Source organism: Crinia signifera, chromosome 7, assembly GCF_055691185.1.
Source record: "Crinia signifera chromosome 7, ASM5569118v1, whole genome shotgun sequence".
Classification (NCBI taxonomy): Eukaryota; Metazoa; Chordata; class Amphibia; order Anura; family Myobatrachidae; genus Crinia; species Crinia signifera.
This window is the reverse complement of record NC_139223.1, coordinates 95,076,890-95,098,793: the sequence shown is the minus strand read 5'-3', so window position 1 is coordinate 95,098,793 and position 21,904 is coordinate 95,076,890. Positions and strand designations below refer to the sequence as shown.

At 47.5% G+C, this 21,904-nt stretch overlaps 1 protein-coding gene across 2 annotated transcripts in view; it reads left to right on the top strand.

Moving 5' to 3' along the window:
- Nucleotides 1–21,904, top strand: part of DNAH7 (dynein axonemal heavy chain 7) — a 918,640-nt gene that overhangs the window by 353,248 nt on the left and 543,488 nt on the right. For both annotated transcript variants that reach the window (XM_083153498.1, XM_083153497.1), the window contains 2 exons: nt 9,061–9,247; nt 15,101–15,294. In XM_083153498.1, coding sequence (XP_083009624.1) covers nt 9,061–9,247; nt 15,101–15,294 — 381 coding nt within the window. The remainder of the gene's footprint in view (nt 1–9,060; nt 9,248–15,100; nt 15,295–21,904) is intronic.

Here is a 21,904-nt window from a genome sequence, read left to right as displayed (position 1 = left end):
ATAGCCTCAGTCATTATGTCCCTTACCCCTGACGAAGTCCGTTTGGACGAAACATGTTGGGATAACTTCGGTCACCTGTTCCTCATTGCACTGCCTAAGATAAGCTTATTTTTAAAATGAATTATTTTTTCTTTACTTTCATTGTACCAGCTGCTATTAGTGATTTATTTTTAAAGCAGTAGAAAATATTTTACATTTTTGTATTTATTTATATCTTTCTCTCTCCATTACTGTTTTATCGGTCTGTTTTACTGATGGTGTAGGGGGGGGGGGGATTATACATGTAGCAGGCACAAATGACAGTGCCCCCCCACATACATGTCAGAGTGGGTGAGGGGCACACATAAAGGGCTAATGCGAGGAGTAGGGGAACGCTGATGACGGGCTGTTGGGGACCTCCTTGAACATGCATGTAGGAGCAGGGGCCACATGGCGATGAGCACGTTGGTATTGGTCGAGGTATAGGACATGCCCCAGCAGGCGGTGAAGAATAACATGAAGGGGGAGGCTTGGCTGTTGCCTGGAAGGGCTGCCCCGTTGGGTACGACAGAATTTAGGGTGGATGACTGGCTGGGGGTGGATGGGTTGGACATGCAGCGGTTACCATCGCTGAGCCCGGGGGAGGGTGAAGCCTTGGATGTAAGCTCAGAATTACAGGGCGCAGCCTTCTTTCCCCTTGTGTCCGGGTGAAAGTGACATATGGGGTTAAAGGCCGCCAGCCACACAACTGAGGCTGCAGCTGCTGGTTCAGATGGGAGAGATGGGGAGAGATATGGTATTGTGTGCCTGCTAGTTGTGATGGACATTTTTTTGAATTCTGGATGTCCAGGTTGAAAATGGATCAATTTGTGGAATTCCAGGTTTGAAAAAAATGGCAGACCGCAGCACGTTTCTTTCCCTCTTGTCCCTTCTTTTCCAGCCCTACAGCCCACCTCCCTGCTAGTCCTTGCCTGATACAGCCCCATAACCAGAGTAACTGCCTCTGGGCTGCGCAGGGTGACCTTGGACGTTACGCTGTGCACAGGCGAGAGTGGGGGCAGCTGTTCACCATGTTATCCATTTGCTGCTCAGTGCTGCCCGTCGTATTGTAGGGTGGATGCTGTTTTAGAGACTGGGTGGGTGGGCGCGCATGGCGGAGGGTCGGGACAGTGGGGCAGCATGTTAGCCGTCTGCTGCTTAGTGCTGGCTGGTGTGTTGGAAACGGATGCTGTTTTAGACAGTGGGTGGGCAGGTGCGCATGGTGGAGTGTCGGGTGAGCCTGTCGGCGCTCTGCTGCTTAGTGCTGGCCGGCTTATTGGAGGAGGGGTTCTGTTTTAGACAACAGGTGGGCGGGCACGCATGGCGGAGGCTCGGGGCAGGTGGGCAGTATGGTAGCCTAGGGTGCTCAATGCTGCCTGTCGTGTTGGAGGATGGACGCTGTTTTAGACAGCAGGTGGGCGGGCGCGCATGGTGGAGTGTCGGGTGAGCATGTCAGCACTCTGCTGCTTAGTGCTGGCCTGCTTATTGGAGGAGGAGTTCTGTTTTAGACAGCAGGTGGGCGGGCACGCATGGCGGATGCTCGGGTCAGGTGGGCAGCATGGTAGCTTTGGGGGCTCAATGCTGCCTGTCGTGTTGGAGGAGGGACGCTGTTTTAGACAGCAGGTGGGCGGCCGCGCATGGTGGAGTGTCGGGTGAGCATGTCAGCACTCTGCTGCTTAGTGCTGGCCGGCTTATTGGAGGAGGGGTTCTGTTTTAGACAGCAGGCGGACGGGCGCGCATGGCGGAGGCTCGGGGCAGGCGGGCAGCATGGTAGACTTGGGTGCTCAGTGCAGCCTGGCATGTTGGCTTAGGGACGCTGTTTTAGACAATGGGTGGGTGGGCGTGCATGGCGGAGGGTAGGGGCAGGTGGGCAGCATGATAGCCATGTGGTGGTAAGTGCTGGGCGAGGGACGCTGTTTTAGACAGAAAGTTAGGGCAGCATCTTAGCCGGCTGCTGCTGAGCTCTGGCTGGCATTGAAATAAAGAACCCATTGTGATGTCCCCCGGTGAATAGACGCTGTGCGCATGCGCAAAGTGTCTATTCCAGCAAGCAGAGGGGCTGGCCAGCAGGTTACAGAGCTGCTAGCCATGCCCCCACAGCGTTGGGAAATGGAGCTATTTAGGCCAAGCCACACTGAGGCGAGGCCACGCCCCCTAATTTCTGCAGCATACAAGGCTGTCCCTCTTTGCCTACTACAAAAGGTGGGAGGTATGCTGATGTGTGTCCACATAGGGCAGAGCTGTCACTTTGTGACTGAATGACTTGAGGGGGGTGTGTCACTTTGTGACTGGATGACTTGGCTAGAAGTTAAAGTTAAAAAAAAAAACGGCGTGGGGTCCCCCCTCCTGAGTATATCCAGCCCCGGGCTCAAAGAGCCGGTCCTGGTTTCATAAAATCAAAGGAACAATCAAGTTGGGGTTCCCTGGATTTTATAAAACCAGCACCAGGCTCAAGGGCCGGTCCTGGTTCCCAAAATACGGGGGACAAAATGACTGGGGGTCCCCCATATTTCAAGAACCAGCACCGGGCCCAACCAGCCAGCAGGGTAATGCCACAGCCGGGAGGAGACTTTTTATACAAGTCTCCCCGGCCAAAGCATTCAGCCCTCTGACCGGTCAGCATGGTCAGGGGTCCTGGGGGAGTGGGGACCCCCCCAAAGAAGGGGTCCCCCCCTCCAGAACTTACCAGCCCATGCTGAAACCCGGGGCTGTCCTCGATGCCCCTGGGCTGTGGGCATCGAGCTGATGATTGGTGTAAAAAATAGCTGAAATCCTATTGTATATTGCTGTGGAACTATGAGTCCCAGCAAGCCTGCACCACATGCAGGGACTTGGAGAACCACAAGTCCCAGCATGTGGGGCAATAAAGGGCCCGCTGGGACTAGTAGTCCCACAGTACTACAAATAGTTAAAAAAGTACACAAAGACACTGACAGTAAAACTTTATTACGTTCGGAGCCCATACATCCAATACTCACCTATTTTGCCATGAAGGATCGGTCCCCTTGTCCAGTAGAATCCACTGGGGTGCCTGTGGAGAGAATTCATACTCACCGGACGTCTTCAGCGCTTCTCCGGGTGCCCAGCAGCATTCTTCCCACGGTCCGGTGTTCTGTTGACATTTGGGGCTCCGCCCCCCGACCGGGACTTAGCCCCGCCCATCAGCCAATGATGGTCCTTGAAAACCGGCATGCCGGTTTTCAAGGACCATCATTGGCTGGTAGGCGGGGCTAAGTCCCGGTTGGGGGGCGGAGCCCCAGATGTCAACAGAACACCGGACCGTGGGAAGAATGCTGCTGGGCAACCGGAGAAGCGCTGAAGACGTCCGGTGAGGGGCATTGAGGACAGCCCCGGGCTTCAGCATGGGCTGGTAAGTTCTGGGGGGGGGGGGCCCTTCTTTGGGGGGGTCCCCACTCCCCCAGGAACCCTGCCCATGCTGACCGGTCAGAGGGCTGAATGCTTTGGCCGGGGGGACTTGTATAAAAAGTCTCCCCCTGGCTGTGGCATTACCCTGCTGGCTGGTTGGGCCCGGTGCTGGTTCTTGAAATACGGGGGACCCCAGTCATTTTGTCCCCCGTATTTTGGGAACCAGGACCGGCCCTTGAGCCTGGTGCTGGTTTTATAAAATCCAGGGAACCCCAACTTGATTGTTCCTTTGATTTTATGAAACCAGGACCGGCTCTTTGAGCCCGGGGCTGGTTATGCTCAGGAGGGGGGACCCCACGCCGTTTTTTTTTTCCTGTTTTTTTTTACCCAAAATCGCATATATATGAAAATGCGCACATTTTCATGACTGAAAATCGCCCGAAATCGCGGCAAATCGCATTTTTTGCCGCAAATTCGCATCTCATTACATATGCGATTTCGCGGCAAAAAAATTGATTTTTAAAGGTGCGATTTCTGGCGAGTTTGGAACTCGTCCAAAAATCGCACCCTATTACATTTCGCCCAGTGTATGTAGTTTTATATTCTCATTGGCAGAATGCTCTGATCACCTAGTTCCCATTTGGTAGATAGGATTCTCTAATTTTTAATTCCATTAAAATCTAAGAAATCTATTTCCGGGAACTGGACATATCTGCAGTCAAGCAAGCTGTCCTCCCACCAGAAAATTATGAATAATAAGCCCACTATACACACCTCCCTTGCATATTAAACATCCTCTACCACCCTGGAAGTTATGTATCAGGACCCCTTTCATTCAGCCCAATGCCCCCTTCTCCCACCCCATCTCCAACCATCTCTGCAGTAAAGGGGTAATTAATGGAAATTACTGATCCAGGCCCTACATGCTGAGGGGTTGATATAATACCCCCTACCACCCGCGGGACATCAAAGCTTCCCCCACCCCTACCGCTGGAGGATCGGTAGGGGCTCCAATACATTGCTATGCCCAGGGGTCTACACTGCTGTTGACGCCCCTGTATGTATATATATATGTATGTATACATATATATATATATATATGTATATATATATGTATATATATATATATATACGTATATATATTTTATTATTATTTATATACATTTGGTCTATCTATAATACTTTAACTGACCCAGCATATACTGGGTCACCTAAGTGTCCATCTCCATGCTTTGCTCCGCCCCTCTAGAAACACCCTTCTGAAAATCCTGCGTTTGCCCCTGTGGGCATCAGGGGATGCTGCTTTATCCTGTGTGAGGTTGGCTTGTGCCAGCAATTGTCCTGTGGGTTACCTGGTTTTGTTGTGCGTTTAGCTGTCCTTAGTAGAGGACACCTCCTCCTCCTGCTGCTGTAGAACGGTGGCCATTTTACACCCAGCAGCAGCAGCCAGTTCAGGGGCAGGGTGGAGAGAGGCGTCGGGCGGCTGTGAGCTGCTCCTGGCATTAGCACCACGGTGACCTCGAGGCCAGTGAGCAGCTCATTAAGTGGTGGTGCGGGCCATGTGACGGGCGGCTGAGGATCGGACGGTACAGGGAGGTGAGGGGAGTCTCTCCTCACACTCCCGAGCTTACGGGTCCGTCCGCCAATCACTGTCCGAGACCCGCCCCTTCCCTGCCTTGGCTCCCGAATGAAAGGCTGGAGGGACCGCCCCCTTCTGCCCCCTGTTAGCGGCAGCAAGGTAATCCCGGCCGCCCGGCAGGGCACACTGCAGCCCCATGTACATACTGCTGTGCCCCACTGCCTTCCGCTATGCCTACTACCTATATGTACTGTAGCTCTCTTATATATTAAGCCCAGATCTGTGTGTATAAAACTGGGCGGAGTTTCACTCTGACTCCGTCCAGCATTATACACACACTCAGATTGATTGACAGATGTGGCTAAATATATGATATATATAGAAAGTCACCTCCTGATTGGCCGCTAGGCAGCCAATAGAATCATTCGGGTGAGAGGCGCGGAAGATGAAACATCTCTGCGCCTCTCAAAGTCCATCGGGTACCGGCGGCTGATGCGGTGGACTACGGCAGAGACGGAGAAGACGAAGAAGATGTCGGGATCTTCGCCAGAGGACCTGGTAAGTAGTATTTCCTTCCCCAGGTTCCCCATGGATTTCTTCGGATCCAGGACCCCGGACTCTTCAGCCCTGGAGCCGGACCAGCCCCGGAACCAAGCCACCAGACCCAGAGACCTACCGACGGGCTCAAGATAGGTAAGAATCAGTATGTATGGGCTTTGTATGTATTAAAGTTTTATTTTAAATGGGTGTCAGTGTGTTTATTTAACTATTTATTTTACTGTGGAACTACAAGTGCCGGCGGGCCCTTTATTGCCCCGCATGCTGGAACTTGTGGTTCTCCAAGTTCCAGCATGCGGGGGAGGCTTGCTGGGACTCATAGTTCCATGGTATAAGATAATAGTTTATCATCTATTTTTTTTACACAAATTCAGCTCGATGCCCACCGCCCAGGGGTATCGAGTACAGCCCCGGGCTTCAGCATGGTAAGTTCTGGAGGGGGGGGGGGGTCCCCACTTCCCCAGGACCCCTGCCCATGCTGACCGGTCAGGGGGATGAACGCTTTGGCCGGAGGGACTTGTATAAAAAGTTTCCCCCCGGCTGTGGCATTACCCTGCTGGCTCGTTGGGCCCGGTGCTGGTTTTTGAAATACGGGGGACCCCTACTCATTTTGTCCCCCATATTTTAGGAACCAGGACCGGCCCTTGACCCTGGTGCTGGTTTAATAAAATCCCGGGGAAGGCTATTTGTTCAGCCCCGTGATTTTATGAAACCAGGAACGGCTCTTTGAGCCCGGGGCTGGTTATGCTCAAGAGGGGGGACTCTTTTTTTAACGCAATGATCTGTGCATGTTTCTGACAAATTCGCCAGTCAGAACTTGATCTATTTTTTTGCTGATTTTTGCACATTTTTTTGGGCGATTTCCAAATTCCCACCCCATTAAATTTGCGAATGTATGTTTTTCAATGGGAAAACATCTGGATGCGAATTGGAAAATCGAATTTGCGGCAAAAAGTGCGATTTCGGCAATTTTTGCGCTAAAAATCACCAAAAAACAAACAAATCACTCCCTATTAAATGTCACCCTGTATGTCTTCACCAAAGTTAGCACCCTGCAAAGTGGGTGTTCCTGTTTTATGTACAGTTGTGTCTGTGATCAGGCACCATTCTCAATGAAATGGCATGAGTGAGCCAGCAGTTTCTGTTCAACTAACATTGTGCATCTTTCTTTGCCAAAAATGCATCTTATTCACATCCTCATATAAAAAGGATGCACGAACAGACCTTGCTGATTTCAATATGTGGCATGCCTATATTCTTTGTGTGACAGCAGCTGTATCTGCATATGTAGAAGTTTGTATGCAGATACAGCTGAAGTCACAAAATATAGCCGCATATCTGCTTGTGTTTCTTTTTTGCACAGCAATGCTAATAGGATGTATTTCAGGGAAAATGCACAAAAAGATGGTCGGTGCTTGCTCACAACTAGGTGCGAATAAAATGACTGTTTAACGTAACTGCAGTAACAATGTAGGTGGAAATGTAGGAAAGGTGATCATGGCAAGTGTGCCCAAGAATGGAAGCATCCCTTATGCGATTGGTTCTTAGAGAACCAAAAAGAAAAATAGGAACAGCGCTGTACTGAATATATGAAAATATTTAGTAAAATTTTCCACAATAAAATACAATATTACAGTTAATAAGACACACAAACATTAAACATGAAATCCCCCTTATATGTTAGAACTGGTTAGTATTGTTAAGCCTGCGATTGCATAAATTCTTTACTCCAATTCAGAGCCAATTAGTAGGTTTAGATAAGTGAGAGTTCAAGTCCCCACAAAATGTGCACATTCAATCTGTGGTAATACTTATTTGTAATCCAGGGGTATTTATGGCTTGTGACTTCAGCGATGAATTTCTCCGACCGCCCACACTACAGTCATATCCCAGATGGATTTGATCTGCTGGGTATAATATCAGCCTGGTAGTCCCCTCAACGCGTTTCGCCGCCTAAATCGTTCAGCGGCTTCCTCAGGAGGATACACTTCTCCTGAGGAAGCCGCTAACCGATTTAGGCGGAGAAACGCGTTGAGGGGACTACCGGGCTGATATTATACCCAGCAGATCGAATCCATCTCGGATATGACTGTAGTGTGGGCGGTCGGAGAAATTTGTCGCTGAAGTCACAAGCCATCAATACCCCTGGATTACAAATAAGTATTACCACAGATTGAATGTGCACATTTTGTGGGGACTTGAACTCTCACTGTTACTACTTTCAGACCGCAAATGCCGTGTCGCACACGGGATTAGGACACGGGTCCCATCCTTAGAGCAACACGGCAATGCGGTCTGAAAGTTCCGACACCGACACGGCATATTGCCGAGTCGGTGACGTCACATGGGGCGGTGCTGGGTGGCGGCGCGTCATCGGGGGCTCGGGAGGAGGCAGTACTTGGAGCTGACAGTGCTGTCTCCTCCATACTGTGAACGGGACACGGGTCGCTCGACCCAGGCACCCGTTCACACTGCACTTGACACGGGTCATAGCCGTGTTCAACCCTGGTCATTACCAGGGTTGAACACCCGTGTTGCTCGACCCATGGTGGCCTTTTCAGACTGCACCGTGACCCGTGTTTAGGCCCCGCGAACACGGCAATAAGCCATGTTCGGAGTGCGGTCTGAAAGCGGTATTATCTAAACCTACTAATTGGCTCTGAATTGGAGTAAAGAATCTATGCAATCGCAGGCTTAACAATACTAACCAGTTCTAACATATAAGGGGGATTTCATGTTTAATGTTTGTGTGTCTTGTGTGTCTTATTAACTGTAATATTGTATTTTATTGTGGAAAATTTTATTAAATATTTTCATATATTCAGTACAGCGCTGTTCCTATTTTTCTTTTTGGTTCTCTACTTTAAATAGGGGTTTATGGTAATCCCCCTACTGGCACAGCAGCAGCACTGAATATACAATCAGCGCTCAGTATCATTGTGTGGGGTTCTTAGAGAAGCTCAGAAGCACCCCTTTCCATAGGGAGGAAACTTTAGGACATTTTATTGTCCTGACTGTGACACTTTTGGAGGAAGAAGAAAATATCTTGTTAAAACCTTTTCTTTAAGCGGCATAGTGGGCAAAAAGTGTCCACTCGAACGCACCTGTCTTGCAAATAGGTGTATATGTTTGCTGGACTTTCTTCTCCCTCTCTTTTACATTGCTCCTTGCCGTGGGCTTGCTTAACTTAACTGGCTGGCCTGGAGCTGAGGTTCAGGTATAAGGGAGAGGAATTTATGACCTGCTTGGTAATTAAAATAAACAGTTTGGTGCTAAGCCTCTCCTTTCCTAGCTATAACCATCATACTCCCTATGCCCTTATAGAGTCAAATAAAAATAATTTAACAAGATAAGACATTGAATCTTCTTATTGCTTTATTGATACAGAAATTCAAACATGTACTGTTAAATAATGCAACTGTTTAAATGACAGAAACATTGAAATCTCTTGGATACAATGATTTGTGCAAGCACCTTAACATTCATTTTATTTGTTTGAATGCATTGAATGTAATTAATTAAAAGTGTTTTCTTTCCAGAGAATGGGAAGGGAAATTATTGCTGCTGCAGGAGATCCTCGATGAGTGGCTAAAGGTGCAAGCAACATGGCTGTACTTGGAGCCCATATTTAGTTCGCCAGATATAATGGCTCAAATGCCCGAAGAAGGAAGGCGTTTCACAACTGTAGATAAAACATGGAGAGACCTAATGAAACTAGTATTGTTGGTAAGTGTCTGTAAATAAATATATTTTTTGAAATAACATGTAACAAAACCAAAAATGTGCGGTGAGTGAAATCTGCTATATACAGTATGTGCACTCCACTGCAGGGGCCAGGTAACTTGTGGCAGAAGATGCAAACACTGGCCTTGACAGCCTAGATCAGTAGTGTCAAGCTCATGGCCCTCCAGCTGTTATGGAACTACACATACCAGCATGCCCTGCCAGTTTTAGCAATCCATTATATAAAATCTGTGGCAGGGCATGCTGGGATGTATAGTTCCACAACAGCCGGCGGGCCATGAGTTTGACACCACTGGCCTAGATAAATAGGTATGCGGTCACTGGGTAGACATTGTCTAGGTCGACCACTAATGGTTGACAGTGACTAGGTCGACACCTTGAAATGGTCGTTATGCGCAAGGTCAACATTGACAAAAGGTTGACACAAGCTTATGGATGCCATACACATGTCGACATGGAAAAGGTCGACGTGAGTATTTAATTTTTTTTTTTAAAGGTGTTTTTTTTTCATATTTTACTATGCAAGTGGGCATAGCGTGGGAATATAATAGAGTCCCAATGGCAGTGAGGCACCGTGCCCAAAGTATGGCGAGCACAGCGGTACACTTATACAGTGTCCATGTTGACAGATGTTGACAAAAAATTTTAATACTCATGTCGACCTTATTAATGTTGATGTTGACCATAAGCTTGTGTCGATCTTTTGTCAATGTTGACATTGCGTATGTTGACTATTCCAAGGTGTTGACCTAGTCACTCTCGACCATTAGTAGTCGACCTAGTCACTCTCGACCTAAGTATTGTCTTCCATTGATACCATAACCTGATAAATATTGGTTAAGGGTCCGCTTCCAAACGAGCCCCAAAGTTTATATGGGTGCAAAGTTTTGTTTTTCTTTTAGAATTTACACAAAAAATAGTCATATTTTGTAAAAATGGGCACAAAACGAATACAAACAAAAACAAGCCATAAGGCATATTTAATTATTCAGTCAAATGAACTGTCTATTGAACATTAATCTGAAGTTCCACAAGATGGCGATATGACTCTGGTGAATAATACTCAATATACAGTAGGAAAATCTTGAACATCCCCACAGACATTCTTCCCTACTGATCAACAAAAATAAACCTGTTCTATCTTCTATTTTCATGATAATGTGGGCTAGCTCTTAGCATTCTAGGATGAAAGGTAATGCAAATGTGATCTTTCAAGCGTCTAACCTGTCAAGGTAATTATGAATAATTGCTACTTTAAAATGTTTATTTCCCATTTTTTAAAATATAAGAAAAGAGACCCTTAGTGGGCAACGCCATTAGCATTTTTTTCCAGCAGTGACTATGCAGATATGCATATATTTCCATTTAGTAGTAGCTGCTTGTTTCATAAGAAAAATCAATACATCCAGATGTGTCCTACCATATTGTTGCTGAATATAGCAAAATAGCGTACCATTGAGTGTAGTTCTAAGGCAACCCCCCCCCCCCATTGCATCTAATGCATGATGTTTACTCTTTGGAATTGGTATGCGGTCACTGGGTACACAATGTCTTGATTGACCACTAATGGTCAACAGTGACTAAAGTCGAAATGAGTTTTTCACATTTTTTGGCACGCCCAGATGTCCCTTGTCCTCTGCCTCCAGTCTTGGGAGGTGTGTATGCAGCATATAGGACATTGCAGTGTGTGGCATATTGCGTCTGGGGGATTGTGGTATGTGGTATAATATGTCAGGGGCATTACAATGTGTGGCATAATGTGTAAAGGCGTTTTCATGGTAATTCGCCAGTGGTGCTGAGGTCTGGCATCTGACATCACCGGATGTCAGCTGCCCGGCTTCTTCCCGTACCAAGACACCACATCTATATCTAAGTCACCACAGAGTGCAAACGCCTTAGAAATCATTCGATGTTCGGCGACCATTGAATGATTTCATCCACGCATGCAAGCTGCAAATGGATGTTTATGCAAAACATCCATTTACTGTACATGCGTGCGGGTGAAATTGGCGTGCGTGTGGGGGGTGGACATTTATATGGGAGGCGTTTACTTGACACACAAAGCTGCATATTTTGCAGCTTTGCGAGTCAATCAGAGTGACCTCCTGTGTGACATGCAATGCTGGCCAAAAGCAAAGTTCTCCTAAGGTTTTTTTTTTTTTTTAATGTCTAGTAAACTTGAATTTGATAAGCCTGTCTGAAGTGGTACAGTAAGTTTTCTGGAAAGGTTTGGACACTAGAAGAAAACGAGCTGTCACACGTTTCTATTTACCAGGTTGCAGTGGAGAAGAAGCTGTTTATCAGAATGTAGCTTCTTGTGTACACACTTGCGTTTTAGCAAGATGCAGTCAAACAGGATCTTGTTTGGCAGGATACAGCTTGTTGTGACCACATATTGTGTTTTTTGCAGGATATATATCATCTGTAACCATAGTCAACTTTAAAAGTAAAACCAGCCTTGTGCTACTCATAGACCAGAAATAAGGTTAAAAATTTTGAAGAAAAAAAGTCCCTGCATTTTTCATAACCAGCACCCGACTTTTGGAGCTGTCTCTGGTTCCAAAACTATGGGGGACCAAATGAGTGGGGATCCCCCATATTTTAGGGAACCACACTGGGCTCCACTAGCAGGGGGTGTATTGCCATAGCCAGTGTACATGCTTGACGGGGTCCCGTGACCAAAACATTACCCACTCTAACTAGTCACCCCAGGCCAGGAGTCCTTAGGGAGATGTGGACCCCCTCAAAAAAAGGGGTCTCCCTCTCCAGGGCACCCCAGACCTGAACTTTGCAACCCCCCGCACCACTGGGCGGGGGGGGGTGCAAAGTTGATAGCTGGTTCAACAAGTAATATTGTCTTATACAGTGGGACTACAGGTCCCAGCAAGCCTGCCCCACATGTTGGTACTTGGGAGAACCACAGGTACATGTGAAGCACTAAATTCCCGCTGGTACCTATAGCCCCCCTGTAAAGGAAATACCATATTTAAAATATTTTATTAAACGACTTCTTCTTTCTTCACCCAGGGGCTTCTTCTGTGTCTTTACCCAGAGGACGGTAGCCTTTCAGCTCTTTTCTGTGGCCTCCGCATCCCAGGGCTTCAGCATCTTCATCTGTGTTCTTCACCTGGGGGTGGTGACTTCGGCGTCTTCAAGAGCTCTTCTCTGCTCCTCCTCCGTCAGCTTGCCTGCACCCCTGTCTCGAACTGGCTAATATAGCCAGCTCAAGGGAATGGGCTTTTCCCCACTGCCAACCGGAATTCAAGTAGAACACATTGTGGTTCAGCCGCACTGTGTGAACACATACATTGAAATGTATGTATTCACCTTGATATCCGGTTGTCTCGCCGTCCTGTCAAACCTCAGCATGCTTCGGTAGGACCCGATGGTTGTGTCCCCACTGCATATGCATGGGCGGTTGCATAGGAGACTGTGTACAGTCTCCTTGTGGCAAATTGTGTTCCGCTGAAACTCAATGTATGGTCGCAGCCTAATTGGGCATTGTAAGAGGTGCAGTCGAAAAAAGTCCTGTAAACGTTAATGAGAGCAAGTAATGTGTGTGGAGAAGAGGTGAAGGGCGAATAGTTTGGGTTGGGTGATATTTTGAGGTACAGTAAGTGTAGAGATGTATGTCTGGGTAGCTTAGTTAATAGCCTTATGTGTAAGTATTTTATATTTAATATGGTAGACTACATGTAATCAATGGAGGGACTGACAGAGTCCCTACACATTTTTTGCCCCGTATTTGGGGAACTAGGACTTACCCAATGAGTCCAGGCTGGTTTTGCTCAGGAGGTGGACCCCATGCCAATTTTTTTTTTACTTTTACACATTTTTTTGGAAAGAACCATTCACAGATCTGAGTGATCTGTGCATGGTTCTGTCAAACTTGCCAGGCTGGACCTGGTCTATTTGTTTTGCGATTTCTATAAGAAAACACCTGGATGCGATTTTTTAACTCTTTCAAGTCCAGCGTCTAGTCAGGCTCAACAGGCAAATCGAATGATGAGCCACTTTAAAATAAGAACATTAACATCGTTCAACATTCAATGTAGACCATTTTCGAATAATATAAAAAAAATGACAATTAATTTAAAGCAAACTGTTTGAATTGCAAAAAAAATTTGGGCTGCAAAAGGTTAATGTGCATTTTTTTATACAGGTCAAAATGTGTACATTTTACTGCAGTTATCACATTTATACATGTGTGGTTTTTTTTGGTAAACGTGCAAATTCAGCCATTTTTTGTCAAAAAATTTCCACGTCAAAAATTTGCACCTTACTACATTTCCCCTATAGGGCCTGAATCAGCATGGATTGCATATGATAAACTGCTAGCAGCAGCTTAGCATAGGCAATCCATTGCAATGCAAATGCAGGAGGAGATGTATGTCACCTACTGCTTTCATTTTGATTTTCATTCTGTCATCACAGGCCACGCACCCACTCTATGCTGTCCACCTGCTGTGTCAGCGCCTGTCCCAAGACAGTTTCCTGCTGTCTCAGGACACTGTCCCCATGCGCCTGCCCACACTGTACATGGCACTCTTTCACCTAACATCTTGTTGTAGGTGGACGCTGGACAGACAGAGTGCCCGCCTGATGGGAACATCATGCGACGCTGACGACGGTCCATCCGTAATCAGCGTCCGCCTGCAATAAGATGTTTTGTGTCAGAGTTCTGGGTGTCAGCAAGCGCTGGGTGGCAGCACACCTCTTGGTGGGTGGACTGCCCGACAAATCAGCGCTATGGAGAACACTTAATGGTGACAAGTATGGGGAGGATAGGTTTGAGTATCGTCCACAAACAATGATACTGAAATAGTAGACACAGTGTCAAATGCAGCAGAGAGATCTAGAAAAAAATAAGTGAATAGTGGACACTAGTCTTAGCAGAAATCATATTATTCACTCCCTTAGCCTGTGCTTCTGTATCTCTATCGAGTGTTGGCAACAAAAGCTTGACAAGTGTTTCCAACGAGTTGTGCAAGTAAAGAAATTATGTGAAGCGAGTGCTCTTTTTAATGTTATTATGAAAATATTGGAAACTACGGCACAAATGCCTAATATTACAGTGTGTCCAATATTATGATCTGAAAATGTAAAATTGTGAAATACATGTACTCTTTATAAATTAATGATAATAACATCCGGGATCCAGCTTGCCCCCACTTCTCCACAATTCCCACCCATAACTTTCCTCTGAAACTTAATCTTTTGCCAATTCATCTACACCCGAGTATTGAAGCCACAACTTTTAATCAGGAGCATATTTACTCATGTTCTTTCCCAACCACTATCCATGTCATCTGAGCTCCTTGTATTTGATCTCCAAGTCCATTCAGCGATACTGTTGAGTTGGATACACACTAGACTATATGTGTATCCAGCAAGATTGTGAGCAATGGGAGCTGGCATTGGAAAATGCATACCTTGAATACTTGCCAATGCTGGTGGCAATGACATGGGATTTATGGCATGTTGCATTTGGCTAGCGATGGCTCCCGTCAGAGGATGTTGTTGATGGCACTATGGAGCATGCATCTCCAGAGACATAGCAGGTACAGACTAGACAATGTACCCACTATATTGGTGTTCTTAAATTGGATGCAGGGCTATTTCCATGCCTAATTGCTTCCCTTTTCACCACTTCCTCCACATGTTATAGTGAGCTGTCTAGCCTTGCATCTTGCCTCATCCTACCTAGTCTTTCATTTTATTGCTGTATTGCTAAGATATATCAATTTACATTGTATTGTACTGTTAATAATTATATTCCTTGTGTGGCTACTTAAAAATGAAAAATTATAATGATAATATTTTTGTGTGTTACAGGATAAGCATGTCCTTTCTGTTGTGATGATTGACAAAATGCTGGAGAAGTTCAAAAAGTCAAATGAGTTTCTGGAGCTGATCTTAAAAGGACTTAATGACTACCTGGAAAAGAAACGATTGTTTTTCCCTCGATTTTTCTTCTTATCTAATGATGAACTCCTTGAGATTTTATCAGAAACAAAGGATCCAACAAGGTGAGTTCTGCTCAATACTGTCACGCCTGGGGAAATTTGTGGACCCGGTACGGACACGGGAACTTCAGCAGTGCCTGGACCTCTGTATAATAAACGTGCTGGACGAATGAGCGGCTGTTGCATGAATGGGTTTATTGATGGTAAACTGTGACAGCAGCAGGAAGTTCACTTGCAAGTATGTCAGCGTCGCCGACACGAGGGTAGGCACTTTGGCGGAGGGTAATACCGGAATGCAGAGGCTTGGAGGACCACCTGGAGTGCGGAATAGGCAGGCTGGATTATACTGGCAGACAGGACTTCAGCAGAAGCTGGTAGCTGAACCGGTAGTTGTGCTGGAATCCAATAGCTGTTTGAAATAGTAACGGAGCACAGAGAACTAGTGGCCACAGTACTAGACTGTGGAGACGTTGCACTGGCAACTTCCTGTACCAGGCCTTCCTCCTAAATACCCCTTAGGGCGGTTCCCATCTGAGTGGGACTTCCTGGACCGAAGAAAGGGCAAAATGGGCTGTTTGCCCATAACCAAGATGGTGCCGCAGGAGTCCAGTGCTCAGAGAGCTATTCATGGCTCTAAACAGCCCAGACCTTGTCAGCATGCTGGAAGATCGCCCAGCCACACAGGACCAGCGCCAGCACCCTGCACCTCCACCAGTGGGACCCCTCCAGAGCGCCCTCACAGGTATGCCCTGCTGCACCAGCGTCCCCCTGTGGCAGGCCGTGACAGTACCCCCCCTTTTAGGGTGGCCTCAGGACACTTCCCGGGTTTCTCTGGGTGTTCCTTGTGAAATTTACGAATTAATGCTGGAGCGTGGATGTCTGAGGCGTACTCCCAGGATCTTTCTTCAGGACCATATCCCTTCCAGTCCAAAAGGTATTGTAGACGTCTATAACGAAAACGGGAGTCCAATATTTCCTTAACTTCGAATTCTTCTCCTCTCTCTGTAAGGATTCTTGGAGGGCGAGGTAGAGTTCTTCGGAACCGATTCAGAACTAAAGGTTTTAACAAGGAAATATGAAATGATGACGGGACTTTGAGATAAGGAGGTAACTTGAGCCTATAGGCTACTGGATTGATGACTTCTACCACAGGGAATGGCCCGATAAAGCGAGGAGCGAACTTCATGGACGGGACCCGTAGCCGCAGATTTTTGGTAGATAGCCATACTTGGTCTCCTATGGACAAACTCGGAACTGCTCTGCGCTTCTTATCAGCCCATCTTTTGTAACGGTTAGAAGATCTCTTTAAATTAGATAGCACTTTGTTCCATATTCTTGAAAAGTGCTTCAATGACTTTGTCACTGCAGGAAGATCCAATGCAGGTATTTCAGGGAACCCAGGAACCTTAGGATGGTTTCCGTAGACGATAAGGAATGGTGAGAACCCGGTAGACGAATGGTAAGTGTTATTATGAGCGAATTCAGCCCATGGCAAATGTTCCACCCAATCATTCTGAGAGGAGGATACATGGATGCGAAGGAAGGTTTCCAGGTCTTGGTTTACACGTTCCGTAGAACCGTTTGACTGTGGGTGATAGGCAGTAGAGTTTGTAATTTTATTTGAAGTGCTGAACAGAGGGCTTTCCAAAATCTTGCAACAAATTGAACACCTCGGTCAGACACGATTTCGGAAGGAATCCCATGTAGCTTAAAGATCTCGGAAATGAAGAGTTGAGCCAACTCAGGCGCGGTGGGTAATTTCTTTAATGGGACAAAATGGACCATTTTTGAGAAGCGGTCAATGACGACCCAAATCGTGGTGTAACCTTGGGAGGCAGGCAGATCAGTAATAAAGTCCATCGATAGATGTGTCCATGGACGATGAGGAATGGGTAAGGGCAATAGAACTCCAGCTGGTGGTTGTCTGGACACCTTGTGCTGCGCACACTTGACGCAGGAGGAAATGTAAGTCGTCACATCGGTTTTTAGTGTGGGCCACCAATAGGATCTTTTTAGGAAGTCTACTGTCTTGTGGACCCCGGCATGACCCGTGAATCGGGAGGCATGGGCCCAAGTAATCAGTTTCCTTCGGAGATGGGGAGCGACATAGGTTTTCCCTGTCGGCGGTTGCGGCTGAGTTATGGCAAACACTTTGGACTCTAGGACCGGATGAACCTTCGGTATCTGCTCGTCGGAAGACAGAGAACGGGACAAAGCATCTGCTTTCTGGTTTTGTGATCCTGGTCGGAAGGTTAAGGTGAAATTAAAACGGGTGAAAAACATGGCCCATCGAGCCAGGCGAGGATTGAGTCCTTGGATGTTCTTTAGGAAGATCAAATTGCGATGGTCGGTATAAATGGTGACTGGATGAGTAGCCCCCTCCAACAAGTAACGCCACTCCTCCAGGGCTAATTTTACAGCAAGAGGTTCTTGTTCTCCAATGGCATAATTTCTCTCGGCTGGAGAGAACTTTTTTGAAAAGAACCCGCAAGGATGCATTTTGAGGTCCTCGCTCCTTTGAGAGAGGACTGCGCCTACTGCTTCCGAGGATGCGTCCACCTCCAGGAAGAAGGGTTGACTGGTGTCTGGTTTTCTCAGGATGGGAGCTGAGGTGAATGCTTGTTTTAAGGAGCAAAAAGCAGATTCTGCTTCGGGGGTCCACTGAGCTGGATTTGCACCCTTTCGGGTGAGGGCAGTGAGAGGTGCGACCAGGGTAGAAAATCCTCTAATAAACTTCCGGTAATAATTAGAGAAGCCCAGGAATCGCTGGATGGCTTTCAGGGTTGTTGGTCGAGACCAGTTTAGAACGGCTTGTACCTTTTCCGGGTCCATCTTTAGCCCATGTCCCGAGATGATATATCCCAAAAAAGGCATAGAGGATTGTTCAAAGAAACACTTCTCTAACTTACAGTACAAGTGGTTCTCTCGTAACCTCTGGAGGACTTCTCGTACATGACGTCGGTGGGTTTTTAGATTCGAAGAGAAGATCAGGATATCGTCTAAGTAGACTACGACTGATTTATATAGAAGGTCTCTAAAAATTTCATTTACGAAATTCTGGAACACAGCGGGAGCATTGCTGAGTCCAAATGGCATGACCAGATATTCAAAGTGTCCGTCACGGGTATTGAACGCGGTCTTCCATTCATCTCCGGCCCGGATCCGGATCAAATTGTATGCACCACGGAGATCTAATTTGGTGAAGAGCGTTGCTCCTTTAACCCGATCGAACAGTTCTGTAATAAGAGGAAGTGGGTAGCGATTCTTCACAGTGATTGCATTCAGGCCCCGGTAATCTATGCAGGGTCTCAAGCCTCCATCTTTTTTCTGCACAAAGAAGAATCCTGCCCCTGCTGGTGAGGTTGACGGCCGAATGAAGCCCCTCGCTAGATTCTCTTGGATGTATTCGGACATTGCTTTGGTCTCCGGGAGCGAGAGTGGATAGGTGTGACCCCTCGGGGGATCTTTCCCTGGTAGGAGGTCGATGGGACAGTCCCAGTTCCTGTGTGGGGGTAAAACCTCTGCTGCTCGCTTGCTGAAAACATCGGAATAAGAGACATATGGAGACGGAATTTGCAAGGAGGGAGTGATGGAAACTTTATTAAGGGGTTGAATCTTGGGTAAACATGTGGAAGAACAACACTCTCCCCACGACAGTATTTCCATCCGTTGCCAATCAATATGGGGGTTATGCAGACTTAACCAGGGATAACCTAAAACTATTTGATGCGAGGCTTTCGGGATAACTAAAAACTGAATCTGTTCCCTATGGAGGGCTCCAACATAAACAGGAAGGGAAAAAGTCTGCTGAGTCACCGACCCACAAGAAATTCGACTTCCATCCACGGCAGATAAGGAAATACTTCGGGAGAGGTCTCTGGCGGGAATCTTTAGTTGATGAACCAACTCGGCAGTAATAAAGTTTTCTGCGGCTCCAGAATCTAAAAGAGAAAGCACAGTCTTAGGACCCAGAGGCGAGTCTAATGTTATGGACATAACTGGTTCTACTATACTTGGAGACTGAGATAATACTCCTAACCTGGTGTCTCCAGGCCTGGCTAGGAGCGGGAGTTTCCCGGTCGCTGAGAACAATTTGCCACCATATGCCCTGCGGTACCACAGTAGAGACATAGATTCTCGCGGTGGCGTCTCTGACGTTCTTCTGGGGTAAGCTGAGCTCGATTGATTTGCATGGGTTCGTCGGGGGGAGCCGAAGCTGGGAGGGCTACTGGATTGGAGGAGGATGGCCGAAAGCGATATCGATCCCCTCTGTTTTTCTCTGATTGTCTTTCGCGAATGCGTAAGTCTACCTTATTGCACAGGGAGATCAATTCGTCCAGTTTGGCTGGTACATCTCGGGTTGTTAAATCATCTTTCAGGCGTTCTGAGAGGCCGTTCCAAAACGCTGAGATCAGTGCTTCCTCATTCCAGCGTAGCTCTGAAGCGTAAGTCTGAAACTGTACAATATATTGGCCGAGAGGCCTATTCCCTTGACGAAGGCGCATGATCTCCATCGAGGCAGAGGTAGAACGACCCGGCTCATCAAAGATCCTCTTAAACGTATCAAGGAACTCGGAATAGTCATCTAGGAGAGGATCTTCCCGTTCCCATAGGGGAGAGACCCATTCCAGTGCGGGTCCAGTGAGCAAGGATATAATATATGCAACTTTTGCTTTCTGAGTCGGGAAGTTGAAGGGCTGGAGGGTGAAATGGATGTCGCACTGATTGATGAATCCACGGCACAGCTTAGGAGTACCATCATACTTATTGGGAGTGGAAAGACAGAGTGAAGATGGAGACACCACAGCTGGGGCGGAAGCAGTTGGAGGGCTCGGAGGTTCGGACCGGCGGACTGCAGCCATGTTCACTTAGGAGGCCTGGATGGTGTCTTGGCGGGCTGAGATTTCCTGCAGGCATTGGGCCAACCGCTGCTGGGACCCCTCTAATCCTTCCAATCGGGAGGCGATGCCATGCAATATCTCCGGACTTGTTCCCTGGCCGGTTCCCGAATCCATCTGGCCAGTGCAAACTGTCACGCCTGGGGAAATTTGTGGACCCGGTACGGACACGGGAACTTCAGCAGTGCCTGGACCTCTGTATAATAAACGTGCTGGACGAATGAGCGGCTGTTGCATGAATGGGTTTATTGATGGTAAACTGTGACAGCAGCAGGAAGTTCACTTGCAAGTATGTCAGCGTCGCCGACACGAGGGTAGGCACTTTGGCGGAGGGTAATACCGGAATGCAGAGGCTTGGAGGACCACCTGGAGTGTGGAATAGGCAGGCTGGATTATACTGGCAGACAGGACTTCAGGAGAAGCTGGTAGCTGAACCGGTAGTTGTGCTGGAATCCAATAGCTGTTTGAAATAGTAACGGAGCACAGAGAACTAGTGGCCACAGTACTAGACTGTGGAGACGTTGCACTGGCAACTTCCTGTACCAGGCCTTCCTCCTAAATACCCCTTAGGGCGGTTCCCATCTGAGTGGGACTTCCTGGACCGAAGTAAGGGCAAAATCTTATACAACGCACACCGTAATGCATAATACATATTATGTCACACACCGTAAGGCCTATGACATATTATACCACAAACCATAATACCCTTTACATATTATGAAACATAGCTGTTACATGTTACCTACATGCTCACTGCCAGGAGTTACATGCTTGTTGCCAGGGTTTTCCTGCTCAATACAAGGGGTTTCTTGATTGTTGCCAGGAAGGGGGGGGGGGGGTGCTAACTTGCTCATGGTCCAGGGGGAGTTACATGCTCGTTTCCCAGGGGAATTATTTGCACAATAGCCAGGGGATGTTACAGCTCGTTGACCAGGGAGAGTATGTTGCTTGTTGCTCAGGGAGCGTTACATGCACGTTGCCCAGGAGGCAGTACGTAATGATAAATTTTGCTCCCCCCTGCAAAAAATGACATTTTGGTCAAACAAGCAGGGCTTCTAGACAGTTTGGCACCCATGCCCCATAGACATTTTAAAAATAAAGACTTTGCACCCCCATCCTTGCACATACTACACTACTGCCGCTACCCTGCACCCTCTCCCTGCACATACTACACTACTGCAGCTACCCTGCACCCTCTCCCCGCACATACAACACTATCACTTATACCCGGCAACCCCTCCCCATACACTACACTACCACCGCTACCCTGCACCCCACACTATATTTCTGCTGCTACCCTGCACATACTAAACTACTGCTGCTACCCTGCGCACACTATACTTCCGCCACCACCCTACATCCCCTCCCCGCACATTCTACACTACCACTGCTACACTCCACCTCCTACCCTACACCCCTGTCCCCGTACACGCCATTACCCTGCACACCACTCTCAGAACACACTACTGCTGCTACCATGCACCACACACTATACTGCTGATGCTACCCTGCACCCCCTCCCACACACTATACTACCACCGCTACCCTGCACACACTATACTACCACCATTACCCTGCACACCACTCTCAGAACACAGTACTGCTGCTACCGTGCACCTCAACTATACTGCTGATGCTACCCGGCACACACTAGACTACTGCTGCTACCCTGCGCACACTTTACTACCACCACTACCCTACATCCCCTCCCCACACATTTTACACTACCGCTGCTACACTACACCTCCTACCCTACACGCCGGTCCCCGCACATG